The sequence below is a fragment of the Polyodon spathula genome, chromosome 7 (genome assembly GCF_017654505.1).
Source record: "Polyodon spathula isolate WHYD16114869_AA chromosome 7, ASM1765450v1, whole genome shotgun sequence".
NCBI classification, from domain to species: domain Eukaryota; kingdom Metazoa; phylum Chordata; class Actinopteri; order Acipenseriformes; family Polyodontidae; genus Polyodon; species Polyodon spathula.
In genome coordinates this window covers 31,302,776-31,330,135 of record NC_054540.1, presented here as the reverse complement: position 1 = coordinate 31,330,135, position 27,360 = coordinate 31,302,776, and the positions used below count along the sequence as shown (strand labels likewise).

The 27,360-nt window shown below is 37.9% G+C and overlaps 1 protein-coding gene across 2 annotated transcripts in view; it reads left to right on the top strand.

Annotated features, from left to right (window-relative positions):
- LOC121318524 (protein Wnt-7b) overlaps window positions 1-27,360 on the top strand; it is a 61,819-nt gene that overhangs the window by 23,484 nt on the left and 10,975 nt on the right. For both annotated transcript variants that reach the window (XM_041255280.1, XM_041255281.1), the window contains exons 2-3: window positions 7,597-7,823; window positions 21,992-22,263. In XM_041255280.1, the coding sequence (XP_041111214.1) occupies window positions 7,597-7,823; window positions 21,992-22,263 (499 nt within the window). The remainder of the gene's footprint in view (window positions 1-7,596; window positions 7,824-21,991; window positions 22,264-27,360) is intronic.

Below are 27,360 nucleotides of genomic sequence, written 5' to 3'. Positions count from 1 at the left end.
TTGTTTGAAATTGCTCCAGTTCAGTTTGACCCGAAACCTAACAGACATACAGTACATACATTCTGAACATATAGGAGGGTTAAGACCTGCTGAATATCTAAAGTGGTGATATTTTCACAGTATAACTGAGCTGTCATGAGTATTCATGTAATACCGGATCGTGTATTAAGATGAGCATGGTTAACTAAAATTTTAAGAATGCTACTGTATGTTATGTTGCTGGCCAAAACAAGAAAGACTATGACAATAATATCTCAGATGTTCTGTAGTTCTGCTGTGTGATGCTCTCTCTATATACAGTAGGTAACCACTTTTACCTAGATAATATTTTATGTGCCAATTGTTTTACTGTCAGATTGCATGTTTGATGGCTAAAATTAGACCAATTTCTAGGAAATGCCCATTTTAAAGACTGTCCATCATACAACTCTGGGTCTAGTCAATTTTTTATTAAAATAGGGCCCTTTAAATAGTAAAGCCCCATTCACACTGGCTTGCTGTACCCAGGTCTGAACCTACCCAGACTCAAATGCACAACACTTGTATCAATGCCCTGGAAGCAGCCCGTTACAGACGCTTCCATCCAAGCTTCTCTGGATTGAACTGTCAGGCCAAAATGCTGAATAAAGCAAATGTTTATTCATACCTACTGCAATCTGACTCATGCTGTGTCTCAATCAACATAAATATGGCTAAACAGAATAAACAAAAGTTCCTTGCGGAAGTGAAGCCTTCACGCAGGCGTGCCTGTTTGTTATTTCGTCGGCTTAAGAAAGGCTGTCGTGCATTTTGTCTTGCTCAACCCAGGTCAAATAGTTTCAACCCACATCCTGAGGTGGGTTGCTGGGACCTGGGTCAACCCGGGTGCGACCTAGATACATGGTTTCACACAATAGTCAGGATTGTGACCTGGGTAACCAGGAGTGTCAATTTGAAAGGGGCTTTAGGTTATGAACTTCAGACAGTTTGTGCATTTCTATATGTAAAAATATATAAAGTTTCAAAAGTCATTTATTTTAGTGTGCTTCTTGTTTTAAGCTATCTGAGTGTTTACCAACATTCCAAATTTAAACAGTTAGGAAATTAAACATAATCTAACAGAATCCATTTTTTTCATAATATGCAGTGAAGTTTTTCTGATAAACATAAGCTCTAGAGCAATCACTGTGGCTTCACAGTGTTCCCATTCCCAGTGGCTGTCAATGTGAGTGCTTTCTTGTGTGTCCTGGAAAACTGTACATGTTTAAAACAAATATTTGAATTTTGTTTGAAACAAATTTGGACAAGGTTTGAAAAGCACTTATATGGAACAAGCTCATTACTGAACTATGAAATTAAAACCTAATAGATATATCCCATCTTTTTAGAAATTCAGGTCAAACTTAATAGCATCCTTTTTTCCGCTTTCAACCATTCTGGTTCAGTTTTTAACAGCCAACACACCCTCAGCATGACTGTAAAGTCCATGAAATAGGAGGAACTTTTTTTCTGATGGCTGTTTGTTTATACTGACACAAAATCATAACACTTTTTGTTGCTGTTACTTTAGCTCGCCAGTAGTCATTTTTTTAAAAACATTGACAGAAAAAGGAGCCTGAAGGTTGCCTCATGTTTCATAGGCTTAAAGGGAATACTTATAGATCTGATAGTTTAACAAAAAAAAAAAAAGGTTTACCATCATTGTATGCAAGTGCTTTTTGATGCAGTTTGAACATTAAAATGATGAGACATCACTCTGCTCTTGCAAAGTAAACACATTTCAGCCTCAGAACCTAGGAGGACTGGGCGAGGCCAAAACAAATTACCTCTGATGTACTACTCCAACCATAGAATAAAAAAAAAAAGAATTGATGTAAGGTCATTTTAATGTTACCTCTAGCAAATGTTCCTAAGGGATTTAAAACAACACAGAAAATGCACAATTGTATTCTCCTGCAACCATGTGATTAAAAAAAACACAAAAAAAACCCATAGTATTAATTCAATGTCATGTTGGTTAAAATGAATACTAGTCCTGGAGTAGGAGGACACAACTGCAAAAGTTTTCATAAAGCTTTTTCAGATGCTGAGGGGAATTTTATTTTTTACTATTGTACATATGCTTCTGCAGTATGAACAATTTTTATATATTTGCCAATGTTACAGTGATAACAGAAGGGCAATTTGTAATTCTAGTGATAACTGTAATGTTGCTTTTTGACTGAAACATGCTTGTACTCGAAATGTCACGTCAGCATTTCTCTTTCACAGTTTTGTCTAATCATGTGCATCCACCCATCTCTGCCTGTCACATTCTACATGGTGAATATGATAACTATCTTTTATTTTGCAAACTTTTATCATACACTCCTAGTCTCATATAGACATTTCAAATTGATCTGGCTACAATCCAATACACGCATACACATATTTTAACCAGTACGTGCACTCTTTGAACTGAGTTTAGTGATCTTTCCAATATAGTCAGGTTGTTTTGGGAAAATTCCTCTTCACCGCAGCGAGTCCCCACACAGTACGGACGATCTGAGGAAGTGTCAGCATCCTCCGAATTTACAAGCCTGAAAAGCCAGAATAGCTCTGAGCAATCCAGTGCAGAGGTGGGCAGGCTACCGATCCCGGAGAGCAGAGATCAGCCCTGCTTTTTATCCACTCGGAATGTGCTTGGTATCTCGCCAGTAGGGTTCGCAGTTGTGCAATGTTGAGAAGCAGTCCCCACCCTGGGAGCATCAGGACCAATGTGACGCCCCCCTCGGGGTCCCCAGCAAAGTCAGGCCTCTTTGCACTACTTGGAAGCAAACTGCCGTCATCCAAGCTGTATGAATCATCCTGCGCTCCCAGCGGCAGCGCTTTAACTGGATGAGCCCCTCGGGGACCCCTCATCTAACATTTCTAAATATGTACGTTCACAGTGCTTGTGTTTAAGTGAAAATGCAGATCTTTTTAGAACAGCGTAAGTCACCCATTTTACTTCTTTGTTATGTTATTTTCAGAAACATTTAAAAATAAATAATATCTCAAAAAAAGGTGACTCAAACTCTCCTAGAAAGACCTATCTGCCTGCATCCCATTAACACCCATGACCATGAATAGATAATACTGCATGTTGATAATGTACATTATTAAACTTGAAGGGCAGTACTGTGTGTACAAGTTTAAGGACGATAGCTTGATTAATCAAAAGATCTGACCTCTCAAACGTGGCCCCTTCCCAGTGCTTGCACCATTATATGCTTAGTTAAAAAAAAAAAAAATCCTCAATAATGCGATCCAAGTCATTATTTTATTACTATAACATCTCAAAAAGCTCTGCAAATGTCTGTGATATTCTTTGAGCGCTGGATGCATTGTTTATGTCTCGTTATGTCTGTAGTGCAGGGGCTACGTGTATTGCTAAGATCCGCCCCTTTTTTTTTCGGCTTCTCTTGGCTCCCATCGGTCTCACTCAGCCATTGAAAGGTTTTCTCAGCTCTTTCCAGAGAAAAAACGACTAGAGACCTGTGTTTGATCTCTTTTTGACAGGGTCCGACATCGGACCAGAAAGGAAAAATTATAATGTCGGACCTGGTCTGACGTAGGACCACAAAAGAATATATATAGATATATCCCTCTCAACTACATAAATTACTGGTGGTACCTGTAATATATAGTAACAGCAAACTGTTGTAGACTTTTGTGCTTTGTTGCTTTGTCTTGAAACGTGCTCTAGAGATCATACAGAGATAAATAAAAAAAATTGGTGCACAGAAATATATATATATTTTGTAACTTTACAACTGTCAGATGTGCAAGGCGTTGTTGAACAATATGCTTTAGTAAATTAAATGTTATGTTATTATAATGTGCCAATACAAGTTAAACCTTTTGGGAACTGCTGTGTTTTAGAAAATATTTTTTAAACTATTTTTTAGCCTATTTTGATATGTGTTACACACACAGTGAATTTAAATCAACGTGGATTTTAGTTCACAGGGAGATTCGGGTCACTCATCACAATAATTTTTTCCTCATAGCTCTCAGATAGGGTTGTCAACAGGTTCCAGAATCTCGGGACACTTAACACATGTCAGGTTTTTTAACTCACCTCTCTAAACTGCAATGTATTCGACATGTAAAGTTGGCAACCCTACTCTCAGATCAGATGGCACAGGTTGAAATGTCATTAAAGAAAATAGTGGGTTATGGCAATGTGCAACAATTTCAAAGATTTTACTGAGTTACAGTTAATATAAGGAAATCAGTCAATTGAAATAAATTCATTAGGCCCTAATCTATGGATTTCACATGACTGGGAATACAGATATGCATCTGTTGGTCACAGATACCTTAAAAAAAAAAAAAGGTAGGGGCGTGGATCAGAAAACCAGTCAGTATCTGGTGTGACCACCATTTGCCTCATGCAGCACTACAGGTCTGCTTCGCATAGAGTTGATCAAGCTGTTGATTGTGGCCTATGGAATGTTGTCCCACTCCTCTTCAATGGATGCGCGAAGTTTCTGGATATTGGCGGGAACTGGAATATGCTGTTGTACATGTTGACCCAGACCATCCCAAATATGCTCAATGGGTGATATGTCTGGTGAATATGCAGGCCATGGAAGAACTGGGACATCAGCTTCCAGGAATTATGTACAGATCCTTGTGACATGGGGCTGTGCATTATCATGCTGAAAGATGAGGTGATGGTGGCGGATGAATGGCATGACAATGGGCCTCAGGGTCTTGTCATGGTATCTCTGTGCATTCAAATTGCCATCGATAAAATGCAATTGTGTTCGTTGTCCGTAGTTTATGTCTGCCCATACCATAACCCCACTACCATGGGGCACAACGTTGACATCAGCAAACCGCTCGCCCACACGACACCATACACGCTGTCTGCCGTCTGCCCGGTACAGTTGAAACCGGGATTCATCCGTGAAGAGCACACTTCTCCAGTGTGCCAGTGGCCATCGAAGGTGAGCATTTGCCCACTGAAGTCAGTTATGACGCCGAACTGCAGTCAGGTCAAGACCCTGGTGAGGACGACGAGCACGCAGATGAGCTTCCCTGAGACGGTTTCTGACAGTTTGTGCAGAAATTCTTTGGTTGTTCAAACCCACAGTTTAATCAGCTATCCGGGTGGCTGGTCTCAGATGATCCCGCAGGTGAAGAAGCCGGATGTGCAAATTCTCTAAAATGATGTTGGAGGCGGCTTATGGTAGAGAAATTAACATTCAGTTCTCTGGCAACAGCTCTGGTGCACATTCCTGCAGTCAGCATGCCAATTGCACGCTCCCTCAAAACTTGAGACATCTGTGGCATTGTGTTGTGTGACAAAACTTCACATTTTAGAGTGGCCTTTTATTGTCCCCAGCACAAGGTGCACCCGTGTAATGTTCATGCCGTTTAATAAGCTTCTTGTTATGCCACACCTGTCAGGCAGATGGATTATCTTGGCAAAGGAGAATTTCTTACTAACAGGGATGCAAACAAATTTGTGCACAAAATTTGAGAGAAATAAGCTTTTTGTGCGTATGGAAAATTTCTGGGATCTTTTGTTTCAGCTCATGAAACATGGGACCAACATTTTACATGTTGCGTTTATATTTTTGTTCTATGTGTGTGTATGTGTGTGTGTGTGTGTGTGTGTGTGTGTGTGTGTGTGTGTGTGTGTGTGTGTGTGTGTATATTTACAGCAAGACTTGGGGTGGGGATTATATTGCCCATGTTTCCTCACTCAGACCATTTACTTATTAAATACCCTGGTATCACTGAATAGATATCATCTCTTCTTTAAAAACATGCTAAATATTTTAATGAGCAAGACATCTCACAAGTAGAATGGTTGCAGCTTAACTTCACACAGACTACTTTCTCAATAAATATATTGGTATCCCTGAATAGATAATTGTCTCCTCTAAAGATGCTAAGACTTTTATTGAGCAATCCGTCTTACAAATTCAGTGGTACTCCAAATATGATTAATTTACTAACAATGCTGAATGACTGGCTAGAGCATTTGTTCTGAATTTACTGCCAAGACAGCTACAATATTCAATACAGTGCCGTCCTTGGCAGTCCTTAGCTAGAAACACATTTTTGAGGGTAAAATGAAGAGAAAATGTCACACCCAGGCATTCCGCATTGGTAGTAAATGGATCATATTTGGGGTACCACAACACTTGCGGGAGAGACTGTTCGTTAAAATCTCTTGCATATTTTTTTAAAGAGGAGATGATTTTCTATTCAGGAATACCGAGATATTTAATGAGAAAGCAGTCTGAGTGAAGTTATCTGGCAACAAACTCCCCATTCCCAGTTTTACTGTTTTCCTAGACAAAAGAGAACATTTTAGGGTACCATTCTGCTTGTGAGATGGCTTGCTTATTAAATATTAAGCATCTTGTTAATGAGGAGATGATTATATATTCAGAGATATCAGGCATTGTGGAAACTAAGGGGCCTGAGTGAGGAAACATGGGCAATACAATCAGCACCCCTAGTCTTGCTATAATTAATCATTTGCTGTTTATAAACTTTTGAACACTACTGTATATAATTTACTTTAATAAAAAAGATTAAAAAATACAAAATAATTAGACTTCCTGAAACACTACCAGGTGCAGTAGATACCGGTTATTAGCAACCCTGATCAAGACAACCTTCGGTTATTAACAACATTTTCCCAGGAACCAATCCTGTCCCATACACTTTAATGTTAATGGAATTCTAATATTAGCAAATGCATGCCGCTTATTGACAACTTTATTACTAATTGCCAGTGCTACAGAGCGCACTTGCATGATGTATGTGCATGCTTCATGCAGCTTTTATAACACACTGATTTCACAACTGCGTATTTCTGGCAGACTGCGGCAGAATCGTGGCTTTGAAACTGGCTACAGCGGAGGTAGTACATTGTAAAAAAACAGACAACGTTAGACAATTTATTATTTTAAAACTGTATTCTTTAGAATTGATTGTAAGTACAACACATTTTTTGTTATGTTTACTCTACTCATTGTAAGAAGAATTATAGTACATCGTTGTGTAGTACTATTTAAGCCTGCTACTTTTTTTTTTTTGTTTTACACACACGTGAAGTATAACAGTTCTATGTTTGGGTATTTCATGTTTCTCATGTTAATTTTTTAACACTGTAACATTTAAAAGACATGTATTTCAGTGCCACATTTGTACAACTACAGTATATATCGTAGTTCCATGTAAATACACTTGAAAACAGGCTTTTCGCTTATTGGCTTTTTGGTGACTGACAACTTTTTGCTGGTAACCGAGAGGTTGTTAATAAGCGGCATCTGTTGTACTTCTATAACATCAAAAAATCAGAGACTGAGGAAGTCAACTTACAGTTATTTGGTTTGGAAAATGGAAAAAAAGTAGTACGAACATATGAACATTTACAAACGAAAGGAAGCCCATCAATGCTCATCTTGTTCCTAGCAGCTGACTGACCTCAAAACTTTGTAAATGTAGGTCTTAAAGGGACTTAATGATTCAACGTCAGCAACATGACGAGGTAACCTAATCCATACCCTCACCACTCTCTGAAGTGTCTCTGGCCTATCTGATATCCTTGTCTTTTTTCTGGTCTAGAGCTCTGTCCTCCGTGGTGGCTTTAGGTGCCAACATCATCTGCAATAAGATCCCTGGCCTGGCCCCTCGACAGCGGGCAATCTGCCAGAGCCGGCCTGATGCCATCATCGTGATCGGGGAAGGTGCGCAGCTGGGCATCAATGAGTGTCAGTACCAGTTCCGATACGGCCGGTGGAACTGCTCCGCACTGGGAGAGAAGACAGTGTTCGGACAGGAGCTACGAGTAGGTGAGTGGCAGTGTGTTTGGTATGGCAATGCATAGCGTCAGCATCCATGCTGAGTAAACCAAGCTCTTCTGAGCTCCTGTAATCACAACAGCCACATCTGGAATATAGTGCTCATGAAGGTGAGGGACAGAGGCACTGGGAACAGTGCTGAGAGTGTTCCAGCGTTCATAAGCAGAGACTGTCCATTTTTAATGAATTGTGTCATGGTTTTGCAGGTCTCCAGAGTGGGCATGAGCTAGCCAATGAATTAGCCCTCAGCCCCCCTAAAATGTAGTTCAGGGAGTCCTCAAACTGAGCCTGGAGCACCTTTGGCACGGCACCGGATATGGTACCCAAGTACAGAACCAATCCCATGCCATTGTAGTTCCACTGCATTGCCACTGAAGATCAACGTGGTACTTAACTGCCAGTACTGATACATGTAATGGTACATACACCAGTCAGCAGACTTGGATACAAGTACTACCATGCTTAGCTGTGATGTACATTTACATTTTTCAAATTAGTGGTTATTTTTTACTACTTTGAGAAGTCTATTTATCCAGTCACAATGCTAAACATACTTGTTTTCACACATTCAAAGTTTAGGGAGGAAATGTTTGAAATAGCAACTGTAATAAGTTTTCAGAATGGCTAGAATGTTTTAAAGAGGACTCAAGTTTGTGCATACAACTAATTTTAGGGGATGCAAATACATTGGTCAATCAACAAGGTGTAGTTTTGGAAAGGAAGTCGACTGCATAGATTTGACCCATAAAAAATAATAATATTTGTATGTAAACAGTATTTCTTTACAGCTTCTTCATGTTTTTATCTTTCCCTCTGTTTATTTTGAGAGAATTGTGAGTTCTGTTGCTCCAAATTTGAGTAGTAATCATGCTTGGAGCATCCTTGCTATTTGGCCATTTTCTGTGCTTCTCGATTTTAGAAAGAAAGAAAAGGCATGCACAACGCTTCAACCCTGTTGGCTCCTCCTGCTTCTATACTTTTCCATTGCTCAAATGTTAGTACACCTGAACTGCAGGTGCTGTAGTCTTTGAGACCATACACCAGTAAAAACAGATTGGTTCTATCAGGAGTGTACAAGCTTTGAAAATTCAGGTCAAGTTTTATACAATGCGAAATTCACTTCATTATCAGGATTGTTATAATCCCCTGTTTGTCTACAGGTATATTTCTAAATGCATTCCTTTTAAGTTTTCTCAAAAGCCTATTGCTTTTTGGAAGGTGTCTGCTGTTCATATTTCTGCAAGTGGTTTCAAAGCTACCATCAGTATTCAATAGGCTTATGCATTTTAAATCAAAAAGATCTGTTCTGATGACATCATGTCGGCCGAGTTGGTGAAAATAGCTGAGTAAATAAAATAACAAATTAAAAGAATAAACAATAACACTGCATAAAAAATAATGTTCAGCATAAAAAAGACTTGTTATTTTTAAGATTTGGCAGGAGTCTGATTGCTCAAATTCTAGAACCCTGTTCATTTAAAGAATAGCAGGCCACTGCTCATTTCTAATACTGTTTTCACACTTGAGCAAAATGAATCCAGGAATTGAATCGGCTTTGCTCCCTGTTGTGTTTACACAAGAGAAACTATTCCCAGCTCAGTTTTTCTTCAGTGTAGACACACAAAAGCCGGAGTTGACTGCATTGATCTGTTCTTTAAGTTCCACAAAGCACCTAAACTTACACGTTTGAAAATTGCACATACACAGTACAAGTCACTTATCTAAATGACTAAAAAGAGTTTATGTATGCTGAAACCCCTTAGTCATGTACAGAAATATAATAACTCAGAAGAGAATTGATAATCAATTTAAAACAAATGTAATGGTTTCTCCTGGAAGCAAAAGACTTAAAAGTGTCCAATCAAATGTGAACATTGGACCTGATTTAAATAGGTGTTATCACATTATTGAACTGCTGAAGCATTTTAATACTATGCTAACTGTAACAAAACTTAAAAGTGTATGCACCTGTTTACAATACATACATCAAACGTTAATGGCACTGCTAGTATTTTCAAGTACTACTACACCTAGAGGACTAAAATTAAGAAAAGCAAAATCTGGGAGAAAATAGAGGTTAAAAATTGATAACAATGAATATTAAGGATACTGTTCAATACAGATGCATTTCATAGGACGGTGGTGTATGAGAAGAATAATCCTGTATGTGTGTGTGGCAAAGTGCCTGCCCCTGTGTATATTTTGTGTTATATGTTGTGTGTTAACGTTGCTGTATAGTCATTGGTACACGGGATATAAACGGGTCTGTGTAACACTAGTGTCTAAAATGTATATTTGTATTTAGGCACAAGGATTGCACAACACTTCATGTGCAAGTAAAACGTAATAAAATGTGAGCACGGGGAATTGCACTTTATTAATTCACGTGCAGTTGTACCACGGCTCCAACTGAATGATTGATTAGCAATCGAGTCTCGGTACAGCTGCATAAAAGCAACATGTTTTCACCCACTCGGGGTTGTGTGTTCGGTGAGTAGAGAATGGGATTGGAGATGGAGGTAATAAGAATAGTTAATAGTTAATAGAAGCTCATCGTGCTTGTCTGTGTAGTTCATTTTTGTTTGGAATCTTGACGGGCACTAGATGGACTGAACACATCAAATCTGTTCCTGCACGTTTGCGCCTTTCATAAAGCGCTGCACAATAAAATGTCCACACATTTATAAACATTGTAAACTTATACATTAACAAGATAAAAGTAGAATTTCCCAAATACATTGGTAAACAATGTAAGAATAAGCAACCTGTCAATGTGCGCTTACTGGATGGGAGGGCAAGGCTCTAAATTGGCTAACAAAAAGGACAAGGCCAAAATGGCCTTCAGTTCAATACATTTGTAGAGGACACCAAGGACACTAAACTGAAGTCAAGGCCAAAGTATAGGACGCTGTGTAATTTTGCTAAGGATTCATATGCAAAGCTCATTATATTTTTTTGTTATTATTATAGTATATTTTTTCCTAGCAGTACACTTCCTAATTGCAGTCCCAATTATTTATATGTGTTCTGCTGTCACCGTTCTTAAAATGCTTTAGTACAAAACCCACGCTACATTTATTTTTTCATTATTGTAACATCTTAAATTACCGTCAAGAGTCAAGACAACCGATATTATCACAGCTGAAGGTAAACAATGTAATAAGCAAGCATATCTGGGATAGATATGTACGGCCGCTAAGATGTAACAAATGATCAAAATCTGTTTGTGTTAACTCAAAACTTTATCTAGGCATGTGTGTTTTGAGTGGCGAAAGACAACATTGGCTTATTGGTGGAGTTCACAAAAATAAAATGCTTTCAGCTTGCTACGGTAACCTTTTCATTTACGTTTTTTAAAAATGTTGTATTAATATTATTGACCTTTTGCTGCGTTTTAGCCCTTCGTTATAATTATTTCTTTATTTTAAGTTTTCAGGGCATTTTGTTAATGGCACCTATGAAACACACTAACATTAAGTGTATTTTTATTTTTCGTTGTTCTTGTTCTAAATTTCTTGAATGCAATGTTTCAACTTAAGCAAAAAATTTTACACAATAGTGCTTGCACATGTTTGGTCACCATCACAACTGCTGCATGTTGCTGTATTCTGCTGGTGTTAATGCAGCATCTCTGGACTTCCAGACATTCGTGTTTAATCAGATTGATACCGTCCCTCTTGTGTTTCAGTTTAAAACCTGTGATATGCTAGCTTTGTTTCCTTTATAGACCAGCTTCTTCGCACATTCCTAATTATTGACACAAGTGTTGTGTATGGAATTGGTGTGACTTAACCACATAAGTCACATAATCATGTTCTTGAACCCAAACACTATCTTTATACAGGCGTCTCTCTAGTTGCTGTAGCTGAAAGGGCACTGTGGCCACAATGGACGAAAATAGACGTACATTTTGAGGGGAACTGCGGCAATTAAGTAGAGCACCCACTGCAATTGCCGCATGGCCAGCGTTAATTTTGAGCCCTGGGCGGGGAGTCCTCAGATGACTTTTCCAGCGTGAATACATCACAACAAGCCACTCACTCTTTTTATTACCGAGGCTGGAACTGTACTACTGTCAAAGCATTCCGTCCAGGAAACACTATATGACAAACTTTTATTGATTTACTTTTAAACATTGTACTTGGTTTCACTTTCAGTTTTTAACAATAAATAATATTTAAACTTTCTAATTATTATAACTTCTACCCCTTGGTTAACCATTTAAAGATTACCTATAACTGTTACATTAGCATAAATAGTGTTACATGTTTCGTTGATGTTCTGGAAGTCTGGTAACCCAAGGTTTGTCAGCTATGCAGGCCTAGTTTATGTTATGTTTGAATGCATTGGGGCTCATATTGAGAATAAAACAGTACGTTGAGTGTTTCTGCCAACTGCAATTTGTAGAAATACACAAAATTAAACATGAATAAATAACTGTGGTTGAGGCCATTGAACATGAGCCATCTGCTTGCCGTGACTAGGAAAGCAAAAACAAGTTTAAAAAACCCTATTAGACTTTTCAGACTCTCCATGTAAAACAGTGGCAGGCTACCTACGATTTTTAAGTTACCCACCAATATACCCTATTAATTCACAAGTTACTGTCCTCCCAAAAATAGTGTCTATGTACCAGACTATGCACCTTGGCCAAGCAGGTTAGTGGCAATTTACAATAAATGTATTGTGAACTATTGAACTAAACTGAACTATACTGGTAGTTTCCTGTATCAGAGACCTTGACGGTGGGTTAATGTAGATTCTACCCTACAAGTGCACTTTCCTGAGCGGGTGTCTCAATATTAAAGGAGCACACGAAGGACCCTGCTATATGTGATATACTTAACTAATCTAACCTTTTCTCAATCAGCAAAGCATTTTCAGATGCTGTATATTTACTCAACAAAACATACAATAAATTGGTCTTTGATGTTTAGTATAATTTACACAGTATGAAAGTGTTACACATCTTTATGTTGCAGTTTCTTTTATGCCTACTACACATGTGTGCAGAAAGCATTTTTACAATGTCCACTTCTCTGGCTGTAGCGGTTATGGTATAGGATGGTGTAGAGTTAAGACAGCCAGTGGAAGAATGATGCTAGTTTATTCTGTTGTCCGTTGTTACTCCACACTGATGATATAGTGGAGGCGCCCAGAAATATTTAGACATTTACATTGTGAGCTATTTCTTAAGAACAGCTCATTCACTTGTGATGAAACCTGTTATAGGTATTCAGAAGGTATGGAGGGACATGGTGATTTACACAAAAGTTCTGGCTTATTTAAAGACAATATCTTGGGAATCACTGTTTGTTGCTAAAAGTCTGGCCACTTTGTTAGGGCGTGTACTTAACATTGGGTTGGGCCACTGTTTGTCTTGATCAGAGCCTTGACATGACATAGCACTACACTAGGTGCTGGAAGGAGTCTTACCTGGTGTTACTTAATAAGTTAATTAATAAGTATTATTCATAAGTATTTAATTTAGTTTACAACTTTAGTTCAGGAGGATGGACAAACTCCTACACAATTATCAGTTCATCTAATTTAATCATATTATCTAATGAATCCAAAGTCAATAATTACAGCTAGTATAAACAACCTGTTTACTCAACCTTCCTTTCACATTCGTTCTTTCATAACCCACCACTCACTCCTATCTCCTACTTTAAAATCCTAAGTATTGTTCTATGGGGGGATCTCCTGCCTTGTCCATCTGCCAGGTAGGGGAACTTCGATCCAAGTAGGTGTTATGACAGATTGTTTGTTTATGTTCATTGCTGCGCATACCTCATCAATAAAGTCATTGCTTTGCATACCTCATCAATAAGGTTTGTTTATCTAAATCATTGTGTCGTGAGGTTTGTCCTTGCATTTAATGCAGAGAGGTAGGAAGAGGAGGCATTGTTCAAATTAATCCCAAACATGTTTAATTGGATTGAAATCAAAGGATTGTGGTCGCCATAGAAGATGCCTGAAGTCACGTCACACACATAGCAAGTCATATTTCCAATGGGGGGCATAAAATACACATACTACAAACCACCAAGTACTGTAAGCATTGGGTTCATAATAGCTTTATTAGTTTTTTTTTTTGTACTTTAGGTATTATACAGTTATCATACAATAGAAAAAGGTTCCTTGCTGAAACAGCAATAACCTATACCACAATGCTTATAAGTGTGAGAACTGTAGGAAGCAATCAGGGCAGTTGCACATAATTGCCCTGGTAATTGACTTGGGTACCTAAAGTGTATATTTACTTTAAATATTTAGTATGGAATGTGTATTGACATGTGTTTGTTTTTAGATCTTAGATTCGTATCAGCCATAGTTTAAACACGCTTTGTGATATTTTACATGTAATATACCAGATGTCCTTAGTGGGTCATGCAGCTTGATTAAGAAAAGCCAAGGCCATTTCTGCTTTTAGTTTAAAGGGCATCTTCTGTATAGGGCTATGACAAGTCTTAAACTGGGAATACATTTTTTAAATTCTTGCTGGGGTATGTGTGTATTCCTTTCTAGTTTGTGGAAAGTGTTATCCACTAAGGAGGCTGCAGTTTTTTGCTTTCTGTTTCCTCTTGTGTGATATTTACAGGGATTAAAAAAAAAAAAAAAATTCAAACACCTTCAATACGAAAACTGGTGGGCCATTTTCCACACGACCTACTCATTTGCAATACAAAACAATGATAGAGGGATTATTGTAGCCACTCCCAGTGCTGTATCCAAGACTGCACAAATTACTGGTGATTTACAATCAGCTCAAAAGTGACAACTCTTTGAGAGATTCTGGAGAACAAACACTCAATATTCACTGATGAGTGTGCATGTATCCCTCCACAAAGACATTCGTTTACGTCAGTGCTGTCCAGGCTAAACCATGGTGACCCTACACCTTACTTACAGTCTTATGAAAGGTGTTTCCAATTTGTTGTTCTGTTATGTACACACTATAAAAAAAAATGTTTATATAATACTTTCCAAAGGTCTCAGAAATAGGTTCTGCTAAAACAATATTATTTTATTGAACAGGAATACTGCTGGACTAATTTTTCTAGCTGCAAACCTCAATTACCACAACTTGGTCTGTAATTTGTCCCAAATATGTTTTCATAGCAACAGGCCATGAAGCTTGAATGAAAACAGTAGTAGACTGGAGATTAGTCAGCTTTAAGAATGATATGTGAGTCAACAGTTACAGAACTACAGCATGTATATAGTTGAACATCTCGCCTGAAGCAAGATGGATTTGAGGCCTTTTTTGTGTACTTGGGACTCAGACTTGGCAGTTGGTTTAAAAAATAACTTCTTAGCCATTTTGCACACTGTTTCTGGATACTTACTGCTTCTATTTTAAAACAAATTATCCCATTAAAGCAGTGCCCAAAGGTGTGTTAGAAATGGAAAGGGCTGAAACTGATGTATTCAAGTAGAGTATTACAACAAGCATGCCGGTAACATACAATAACAGACACTTTTTGTTATAAAGTTGACAAACCAAATTTCGTCCCAAATGAGTAAGCAGTGCTGTAGTTATGTGTGAAAGTGTATTCAGTGTGACATGAGGTAATTTGACCTTTGGTAATTTTACCACACGCAGAGGCACCAAACATTATTCAGACAGTTTTAGGTACAAAATACTCACTTACACTTGGCATGAAGATCTTTACAGCAGTAAATCTACATTATAAATCTAAAACCTCTTTCACCCACAAATGCCGCTATTGACCTGCCTTGCATAATCTATGCCTGTATAATACTGTCATAACCCTTTCACACAGTCAAAGGGATCATGTGAGTACAACTTTCAAACCTGTCAGTCAATATACCGTTTTCATGGCAACGGTGAATCGATAGTGTACAGCTATGGCCAAAAGCTTCATCACCCTATAGAATCAACACATTTTGCTTCATAAAGCCAAATAAACTTGCTGAATGGCGTTACGTTAACATTGAATTACATACCGCTTTGTAGTTTTCCATATAGTTAATGAAAAATAGAAAAAATGTGTCATTTCGAACATGAAATATGTACCACTATTATGGCTTTCGGAGACTTTGGCGCTATCATTTGTAGTTTATTTGATTACATGATGTTAAATTATGTTCATATATATATATATATATATATATATATATATATATATATATATATGTGTGTGTGTGTGTGTGTGTATATATATATATATATATATATATATATATATATATATATATATATATATATATATATATATATGTCTCAATCCTAAAATCCTAGGTGATGCAAAACTTTTGACCATAGCTGTAGTATTGAGCCTTAAGACTACTACAAAACCTGCTCTTGAGAGAGTTTGGTAGAGTAAATAAATTCTGCTTCAAAACGCAACATAAGTTGATGAGGTCCAAAGACAACACAATGTACAAACTTTTCCTCAGCTTGTCAGAGGACAGACTGCTAAATTCATTTTTTTGGTTCTTTTTTTTCCAGCAGTCATCCTTTTATAAGCTTTCTGCATGTACTGTATATAGCTGGTGGCAAATTACACTGCAGGGCATGGTACACTATGTGAGGTTTGGCTCTGGCTGCACGCTCATTCCGCATCTGTCCCCTGAAACTCTGATTAAATTATTGCCAGGCCCAATGAGTCACAGGGACAGCTGTCCAGTAGACAACTTCTTATTCAAACATAACACATGCACATCGGCGGTAAAGACCAGAATACACTAGTCTAGTTTCTTATTTTCTTTAAAGTATTCATTCATGGCAAATGTGTTGGCACCCCTGCTTACTTCGTGTGTCCTCCTTTTGCTTTTATTACAGTTTTCAGATATTTATGATAATTCCTAACCACTATGTTACATTTTCTTGGTGAAATCTAGGCCCATTCTGTGTTGTATGTTTCCTTCAGCTCAGACATACTGGATACATAATGCTTGACAGCAGCTTTTTTCAAATCTATCCAAAGCATTTTTTATTGGATTGAGATGTGGTGATTTGTGAAGGCCATTCCAGAACCTTTATCTTCATTGTCTTCAAGTTCACTTAGCCATATACTTTGGGTCGTTGTCGTGTTAAAAGACAAACTGTCAGCCAAGCAGATGATGTCTTTGTAGTATGTTTGGTACATGGCTGCATTCATTCAACCTTCAATCACAGGAATGTCTCCAGTCCCAGAACTACTGAAACACCCTGTATATCATGATGTAACCACCTCCATGTTTAACTGTAGGTACAAGATTTTCTTCATTGAATGCTTTCCCTTTCGTTCTCCAAACATACTGTGGTCCATTTTTGAGTAGAAGTTATATTTTGATTTCATCAGACCAGAGAATTTTGTTGAAGAATGCTTCAGATACATGTTCATATTTCTTGGCAAATTTTAGACACTTTGTTTTATTAATTTCGTTTGCAGCAGTGCATTCAACTCTTCTGTGTTCAGATGCCTTTGTACAGTTCTTTTTGTGCACTGTTATGCCTGATGCTTCTAACTCTTTCTTTAAACTCTTGGCTGTTAATCTTGGATTATTTTTTAGCTGCTTGGACAATTCTCCTACCTGCTGTACCTGTAATGTTTTCCTTCTTTCAAACATTTCTGTTGAATTTGTTCTGTGGTACTTCTTGATTAATGCTCTGATTGTGGATTTTAGTATTCCATAATTTTTTGACACTGCTTTGTAGCCATTTCCTTTGTTGTAGTTTGATACGAGTGCTTTTGTCAACACCTTTGTTCTGACCATCATCTGCTGTGTTGCCAAAACTTTCTTCTTCAACAAATGTGGGAAAAAATTAACTTTTTCTGGCTATTAACTTTATAATGCAGCTTGAAGAGTAAGTAGCAGGGTTCCAAAAAATATAGCATTACATGTCCCCACGTGTTGCTACAACTGTTTAAATAACGTACCTACAATTTTTCTTTTCATTGTTAACATCCAGACAACTTTTTACACTTACAACTTTAGAGTATGTTTCAAAGCTCTTTTCAAAATGTCTGTTCGTGCACATATAATGTTGTGTACAGTAATGGTAACTTGCTTCAGCAACTTAATATTTACAGTACAATAATAAATACTGGTGTGTTTGTCATTAACAGTGGCAGGGTGGCGGTAGTGGTGATGTCACAGGCCAGGAAGCAGTACAGACACATGAAAATGCAGGGCTTAAACTGCCATAGCAGCGTATTTATTAAATGAAAACAAAGCACTTTTCAAATAAAAAACAAAACGGCACGAGGGCCAAAGAAAAGGGTTTCAAAACACAACACAGGAACAAATCAAACAAAACGAGTACCTGATCGGGTTCTCAAGGGTAGATAGCAATCGTTTACAAACCACTCTTTCAGCTTCTCCAGCTCTCTCCTAACTATGCTCTACTGTTACCCACGTGGAGCTGGGTTCTTATATAGCAGGTGGCTAGGAGTTAATTACACAATTGGCAATCACTTAACTCTTAGCCTCCTGTCACATTCCACAATCGTTCAGTTAGGAAAGGGAGTTACCCCCATCCTTGCCAACTAACCCAAAATAATACAGTTCATCATAATATTTACTTAAATACACATACCCAAATCATAACAACAATGCATTGCACAAATAAATACACAAAACAATAATAACAACAACTCACAATAATAAAGCCAATACAGATAGTTATATTATCAAAACAAAACAGCCGTAATTATAATGAAAATAGTAGTAATAATACAAATAATATAGTGCACGTTAATACAAAGGGGCGTGGCTCCCTGTCACACCCTCCTATTATGTTCAGAATTTAGGTACGAATTTAGGTAAAAAAAAAATTCTTTGAATAGCTTTTACTCTTTTTTGCCAAATATTAGAAATCAATATAAACTGTTATTATAAGAAACTCAAATATATATTTAATTGTATCATAACAGTATATGACCATTTTATTACACAGAAACCAAAATTGTATTGTACCTCCTTAATTTTTGGAGAAAGGAATGAATGACGCTTGAGCATAACTCACAGATGGCTTTGTGTGGCGTGTAGGCTGTGATGTCAGGTTCAGGAAGCAAGTCAAAACAAGGTATGACGGGGTAAAAACCGAAACACAAGAGCTCTCAGCGCATTTATTGAATAATAAGTAAAATAAATATTTATACAAAAATACTAAACAAAAAGGGCACAAGGGCCAAACAAACAAACAGTAAATAAATAGTATGCTGGTTGCAAAATGCTGTAATGCTGGCTCCAGAGATCAGCTTATTTTGCCTCCCCAGTGCATCAGCACACACAATTGCTGCGATGCTGGCTCTGGGGATCAACGACATGGCAGTCTCCCTAGCGCATCAGCATGACAACCGTCTGGATTGAGCTAAGTAGGGACAATCTCTGGGGTCTTCAAGTGGGCATCTTCCATCCTTGGTGTTTCATCGACTAGCCCACAACACATCAAGAGGGCTCGACAGTGATTCTGGCATCTTAGCATTACCCCCCTCCATCCTCCACTCAACTCAACCCAACTTACTTACCTGTACATCAGCGTTTCTTTCTTTCTGTTGTGCTTGAGATCCCCAACCAGAATTGTTCCATCTCAACCAAACCCAGTTGCTTCTCCTCTCTGCTGCTTCAAATAAGTTCTTCACTGTGCGACACAACTCTTGTCCACTGAATCCGATGTGTCTCAGAAACTGGGTTGTAGAGTGTGCCACAAATCCTTGACAACCAACCTCTACTGGGTAAACCCGGACTCTCCAGCCTCGCTGTTCCGCGTCAGTGGCTAGTTGAGCATACCGCAGTTTCTTCCTCTCATGCGCCTCATCTACGGCATCCTCCCATGGCACTGTTAACTCTACCAGGTGACAAGGTGTGCTGATCCAGACCACAAGACAATATCTAGTCGAAGGTTAGTGGTGGCAATCTCAGGTGAAAAAAATAAGCCGTTGACCAACATCTGCCAGCATTTTCCAGTCTCTAGCAGCTTCCAGTTGTCCTGGGCGAGGCTTGGTTTTAACACCTTTTCTCTGCGGTTGCTCTCCATGGCGGAGGAATGTTGTCGTTTGTGTGTAATATTTTGATGGAACTTAGCCCGCTAAGTATGTAAAGAGTGTTAAGAGTGTTATAAAGGGGCGATTGTTATACAAGGGGTGAGTGTTATAAGGGGTGAATGTTATAAAGGGGCGAGTATTATGAAGGGGTGAGTTTTATAAATGGGTGAGTGTTATACAAGGCGCAAGTGTTATAAAGGGGTGAGTGTTGTAAAGGGGTGAGTGTTATACAAGGGGCAAGTGTTCTAAAGGAACAGGTGTTATAAAGGGGTGAGTGTTATAAAGGGGTGAGTGTTATAAAAGGGTGAGTGTTATATAGGGGTGAGTGTTATAAACAGGCTAATTTTTGAACACCATTTGTTTGCACATCTTTTGGCAAACTGAATTGATAACAATAATTAATAACAACATCTTTCGTTGCATGTGACAATCAGTAGTACGGCTTGGCTGTGCAGTGGAAAAACAACCAGGCTCCCTTTAACCGCACTGTGAGGGCAAAATATTAAACATCCTGAACTGTGCTCAGTGTTATAATGTAAACAGTCCTGTATTTACACCTGGGACACTGTTGAATTTTGCCTTTGTCTTCTAGAACACAGCACTGTATGTACCGGTAATTAAATTGTTGTTTTACATGACTTGAATTTTCCAAAAAAATAAAAAATCCTAAATCAAATAAATGTCATGTGAATTAAGAGATTTTCCAAAGTAATGACAGCAGCCGTTTTTTTCTTTGCCTTGTTTAGGGTTTATTTTTTTAAGAAAAAAAATGTACTTGCTTTTTCAATTTTTCCGATCTCAAAAAATGTTTTTGTTTGTTTTTGGACACCCTCTTGTCCACGTCAGGCCATATTAAGTTGAAGATTGAACCAGACTTGCCACACCAATCTGACCGTGGTGTAAGGGGACAGTACCTCAGTTTCCCGCAGATGCTTCAAATCCAGGCCGGTAATTCGAGAGTGGTGTCTGGCCTTGTCTTTATCTGCTCTTCTAAAAGTTTTCATGACTGACAGGAATACATTACTGCTGGTTTTAAACTCGGTGTGAGCAGAGATTTCAAAACTCAGCATTATAAAACTGGAGACTGAATACTGGTCATCTACTATTATGTGTCTACTCTTGACAGCTGCTGGTGCACTTATTATTTATTTTTAAATGTGTTTTTCAGGTGGACTGCTGTCTTCACTCAGAAAGTTGCTGTTGTACCAGTTATCTGGAGTGTGATCCCCAGATATATTAAATAGGTGGAATGTTACTCATTTTTTGCAGTTTGTCATAGAATTTAAAATGTAGTGGCACATAGTGATTTATTCAGTGTGAAGCGGCTCATTAGTATGCAAGCCATGGTATATGCTATATATACACATGGTCATGTTTAACCAATCAGAGGTTGTTTTTTTTCCAAGCCATATATATATATATATATATATATATATATATATATATATATATATATATATATATATATATATATATAATATTCTCATGTGCTCCTGGTCTTTTTGATAACAGTGGCAGGAATCGGGACTCCTCAAGACCACCCCCTGCCGATTCACTGCTCGTTCTTGAAGGCAGAGTTGGTTGGTCAAGCATCATTTGTGTGTGATATATGTGATATGAATGTTATCGTAACATTATTCAGCAGGTTTTATTTGACATTATGAAGCAAAATTGTTTAATTCTATAGGGTGATGCAAAACTTTTGGAAACAGCGCAAAATTGAACTTAGCTGATGGAGGCTGCAAAGGGGTTAACCACTATGCCAAGAAAGTGCTTCAGTATGTTTGTGTTTATTAAAAATGTGTGATGTTTTAACACATTTGACTATACTTCCTTCTTCCAGAGACTACAGATATATTGCCCTTGCAGTCTTTTCAAACAGTAAGAGTCTTGAATGCAATACTTCAAAACAGTCATATTGTGGAGCTCAGTGACAAGAGTTAGATGACTTTGGATTAATTGATTAATCACATATATTCAGTGTAATATCATATTGTGGTAACAGTAAAATAAAAATTGCTTACAATTAAGAAAAGTAAATGCATGCCTCATTTTTAAAGTTTTTCCATTGTAATTTTATATTAATTTGAGTTACCATAGCAATTCCACTTTTCCAAAGCAAAACAGTTCTAAGTGTCTGTCTGTTCTTCTCCATAGGCAGCAGGGAAGCAGCATTCACATACGCAATTACGGCGGCTGGGGTGGCGCATGCCGTCACAGCCGCCTGTAGCCAGGGTAACCTCAGCAACTGTGGCTGTGACCGGGAGAAGCAGGGCTACTACAACCAGGAGGAGGGCTGGAAGTGGGGCGGCTGCTCAGCAGACATTAAATATGGCATTGAGTTCTCCCGAAGGTTCGTAGACGCCCGAGAGATTAAAAAAAACGCAAGGAGGCTGATGAACCTGCATAACAATGAAGCAGGAAGAAAGGTAATGAAATAAACACAACCTGTTCACAGTTTTGTTCATTAATATCCTATTCACACTACCTAAATAATGTGCAATCATGTTGTTTCAATGTGTGTTGATCATGCATTATTTAGGTATTGTGTCTAATGTTTTACATACAGGGGACCATTTATGTGTATGGTTTGAAACGTCACAACAGTAACACAGAAATGTAGAGAAATGTAAACAATTCAAATGTATTTTGGCTTTTGAATAGATGCATCTTAAACAACCAGTATCACCCTCATGGTGTTGTGAGTGCATTCTTTTTCAATTATAAACAGTTATACCATTTCAGAGCTTCTGCTGAGTTACCTGAGAGAATCCATCATGCATTTTATATTTACATTCTGGTAATAACATTCCAGCCTTCAAAGTGCTACTTGAAATACGACTAACTTGTTCTCAGAAGACTGCAGGAATCAATATTTACCTGCATATGTGCTATAGGAGTAACATGTCATTCAAATACCGCCACTTTGTCAATGGAGAAGAACGATACTCTTTTCTAAAATGACAAGTAATGATATAAGTTAGCTTGGGGGGAACTCTAGAGTGAGAATAATAGGTGCATCTACTGACTTTTATCAGGAAAGAATGAATAATCTAGAAAGAGTGCAAAGAAGAGCGACCAGAATTATTCCCGGTTGAAAAGGCGTCATATGCAGACAAGCCTAAAGAATTGAATCTATTCAGTCTTGCAGAAAGAAAACTGTGTGGCGATCTGATTCAAGCATTCAGAATTCTAAAAGGTATTGACAATGTCGACCCAAGGAACCCTTTTTGATGTGAAAAAAGAAAATAGGATCAGGGGTCACAAGTGGAGATTAGATAAAGGGTCATTCAGAACAGAAAATAGGAGGCACTTTTTTACACAATCTGGAACCAACTCCCCAGTAATGTTGACGCCAACACCTTGATGAGATTCTTAATGAGCTTCTGGGATCAATAAGCTACTAACAACCAAATGACCCAGATGGTTAGGTTTAAGGATAGGGTTAGGGTTAATGACCTCCTCTCGTTTTTAAACTTTCTCATGTTCTTAAGATGCTAATTCCAGGAATTCAGCTAAAAATGTAAGTGATAGCCTTTGGTTTAAATCAGAGTTGCTCAAAGCAGTTCATAATGTCGGAATAGTATGGAAAATAATTTCAAGGAAGATGGGAAACAACACAGCAAGATTCAGTACATCTTACAGGTATTGTAGTGATGTGATACTGGCTCTTAAGGAATTCAAGGAAAACTGTAGGTTGGAAAAAACAAATAAAAGCACATATATAATTCTATACAATACCAGAAAGTGTATTTCAAAGCCCTGTTTGACTGTATGCTTAAGTAATCCAGCAGTGTAGTTACTGTGCACACACTAATTGAAATATAAAACTGTAATTCACATTCAAGCAACATTACAGAAATAAATCATTTTAATGTGTGCTACAAACTTTCTTTTTCCTGGCAATCAGTTTAATTGACTTCCTCTCTCAGTGTTTTGCTTATTGTTCGTCATCACAGAAAACAAAATAACTCATAAAAAACTACTTCAGTTGAATCGTGCCATGCCAAATGGATCTAATTAATAAGCTTTTATCATCTGTGAGGGCACACCAGAACACTGGAATACATTCCAGATGGAGGGCTGCCATTAAACAGTCTTTCATGACGTTAGAGTATGCAGCAACAACACATTATGGCAGCCGTGCTTTATAGAAAAAATACTACACTGTTAAAAATACTATATAGATGTTATCCCACGCAAAGAACATCTGATGGAATTCTGAAGTTAAAAACACCAACACTTCTTGTTTAATAGAAGAGTCCAGTCATTGTTTTGTGATATATAATAAGTTAATACATTGCATATTGGATGTCTCTTATTAAAATAGTAAAGCATCTCACACAGTTTGTGCAGCCAGAACCAAACCAAATCTGCTACAGATGACTCATCTCTTATAACAATAAAAGACACTCTACACAAGGCATACTGACTTATAAGACATGCTTGCTGTACCAGGATTGTTTTCATTTTCCAGTACTCAGGCCTATTTCAATCAAGAGATTTAAACCTGTCAGCTGACAAAGGTGTACCTTCTGTCCATACAAAATGTAATGACCATCATAAAGTGATATTAAATGATATAAAAGCATTTCTATCATTGTTATCTGTGTGAAGAAAGCATAGTTGCATTGTATATCTTTAACAATATAAAAATACACACGTCTACTACTCTAAACACATAAAGTAGTAAAACTAAACAGATCCTTATATTCTCCTTTCTGGAAAAATAGTACTACACTCTGCAGGTCATTTTATTGAAAAAAAAAAGGTTTTCAAAACAGATGCAAAAACCAAATAGAACCAAATAGATTTAACTGCAATATGATCATTAGGAATATTATATATCGGTGCTGGCCAAACTTTTTTCTACTGCAGGCCACAGTGCCTAACTCAAGATAAAATGTTACACTACAATACACAACACTATAATAAATGTTATTTTTCTAAAAGACCATTTAATCATGCATCTTTTTCCAGTCTAACATGCATAACCATGTAGAAGACCACTGAAATCCAAATTCCCACTAAAACATCTTTGTAAACCAAGGAATAGTATGTTCCTTCTATTGATTTAAATTAAACAGTATTAATTATGATTTTGTAATACAAAAACAAGTTACTCTGTCTGTAGCAATCTTCGAAACTAAGGGCCTCATTTACAAACGTTTATGTATGCAAAGCAGCATGTCGAACACAGATAATGAGCTGCCATACATTCATAAGCTATTCACAAAGGTCTAACAAGGATTTTGCGCAGACAAAAATGTCCAAAACATTCCGCCTACTGAAAGCTGCCGCAAATCGGACAGCATAGGCTGCAAAAGTTGTGTACCAATTTGAAATGGCAGTGTGGAAGGGTGGTGGGTAGTCCACTGTCACAGAAGACAGACAGGTGTACTTGGAAACACTGCACAGGTGCCCAGTTTTATTCATAGGGTGTTTTTACTTTTTAGCCTGCAGAGCCTACCAGGTGCTCAAAAACAATCCTTCAAAAGGAAAAGAAAACACAGTAATCAAAACTACAAACAAAAGGTGCTGCACTTGGCACCGTTACCCCAGCCGTCGCTACCCGCATGGCCTGGGTCTCCATCCTGCCCTGACCGTTCCTCAGTCTTTTATAAAAATACACAGGGGTCTGCCCACGGTGTCCCTGCTATCACTAAGTTTCTCTCTTTGTTTTGTTTCTTTTCAATTTCGTTCCCGGTTTGTCTCTGTCCCGGCCGTTCTTGGTTCCTGACCGAGTTTCCGTACACCTGGTACATCATAGAAGGGCAGACCTGAGGAAACAGTAGTGTTATTTTATAGGGCTAACAATCCCCCCAAGACCCGCCTCTCAGCCACTCAGAGAGAGGGAAAGTCCACACACCCCCTCTTTCCCACCTGTCTGTGTCACTGCCATGACCCACAGGCGGGTATTGGACGATTGCAGCCCTCATCTTGCAGCACTACGAACATGCCAGCAGAGTCAGCATAGATTCCCCGCCGTTACAGACAGATATTTAAGGTCCTGTATAGCCATAACATGTTAATGCACACTAAGAAAAAAAGAAAATATGCTGAAATAATTTAGTTTCATTTTAAAATAAGATTTTATTATCTACGCGTCCTACAACAATGTGAAGCCTACAACACATCAGCATGGTTTGTTTTGTGTATTAGTACATGTATATATATATATATATATATATATATATATATATATATATATATATATATATATATATATATATATATATATACGTATGTATGTAATGTATTGTGTACAAACACATTAATGTCATTTTAATATGCCCTCATATTTATTAGGCTATTAATATTTTTTTGCTTACTATGCAAACATAAATCGATTGTGTGTGGTTAAAAAAAAAACACTTCTTTAACCTGTGCTGCATACCAGTCTGTCAGAGGGCGGGATCGCTCACTGTGTGCAACCCTATGATGGGTGGAAGTATTATTGGCGATCCAATCAAAACCGCCAATAAAATAAATTCTCTGTCAAAGTGTCCTATTATACAGTATTAAAAAATAAACATATTCGTCAGTACTCACCAAGCTTTTCAATGACATGTGTGAACCTGACTTTTTTACTTAATGATCTTGTCAACATCAGCATCCAGATTATGCACCTGTAGAGAAAATTAAAAAATAACACCTTAACTTAGATCAAAGAGCAGCCATCTTGATTAAGGAAGCTGAAAATGGTAAACAGAGACTGGTAAAGGGCGAAACAAACCTTTGAACTATTGCGGGAACAGAAAACCCCCTAAGAGCACACGGGGGCAAGTGCTGTAAAAAAATAAATAAAATCTAGCCATTGTTTAAAAGCTAGTATAGCTACTTTAATTTGTCCAGAATTACAGTCTGCAAAATGTATAGGTAGTGGACAAAAATATGGAAACATCAATGTAAAGTCACTTAATAGGGTGTTGGGCCACCACGTGCGGCCAGTACAGCCTGTATGTGCCGTGGCATAGAGTCTACCAGCCTCTGGAATTCTGCAGGAGGGATGCAGCACCATTCTTTCATGAGAAAGTCAATCAACTCACACCTGGTTGATGAAGGTGGAAAACGCTGTCTCAGGCATAGCTCCAGAATATCCCATAAATGCTTGATTGGGTTCAGATCTGGTGACTGAGAAGGCCATGACATATGGATTGAAAGAATAGGAGCACGGTGTGCTATAGTAAATATACAGAATGTTGTAAAAAGCCAAGCATTCACCAAGTATCTGCTGTTAAGCTTATATATTTATTATTATAACATCATTATGAAAAAACAATGAAGCAAATTCATGCAGACATATGGATAACATCAGTGTCATGGTCATCAAACTATTGGGTGACCACACATGCTCTGTGGATGGGGGAATTGTCATCCTGGAAGACACCTGAGCCACACCTGTGTGGAAACCCTTGCTTTCAATATACTTGGTGTCTCTCATTTACCCAGGTGTTTCCATTTTTTTGTCCACTACCTGTATTATTTGGAACCTCTGTCTAAGCCCGGTTAAATATGCTGTCTAA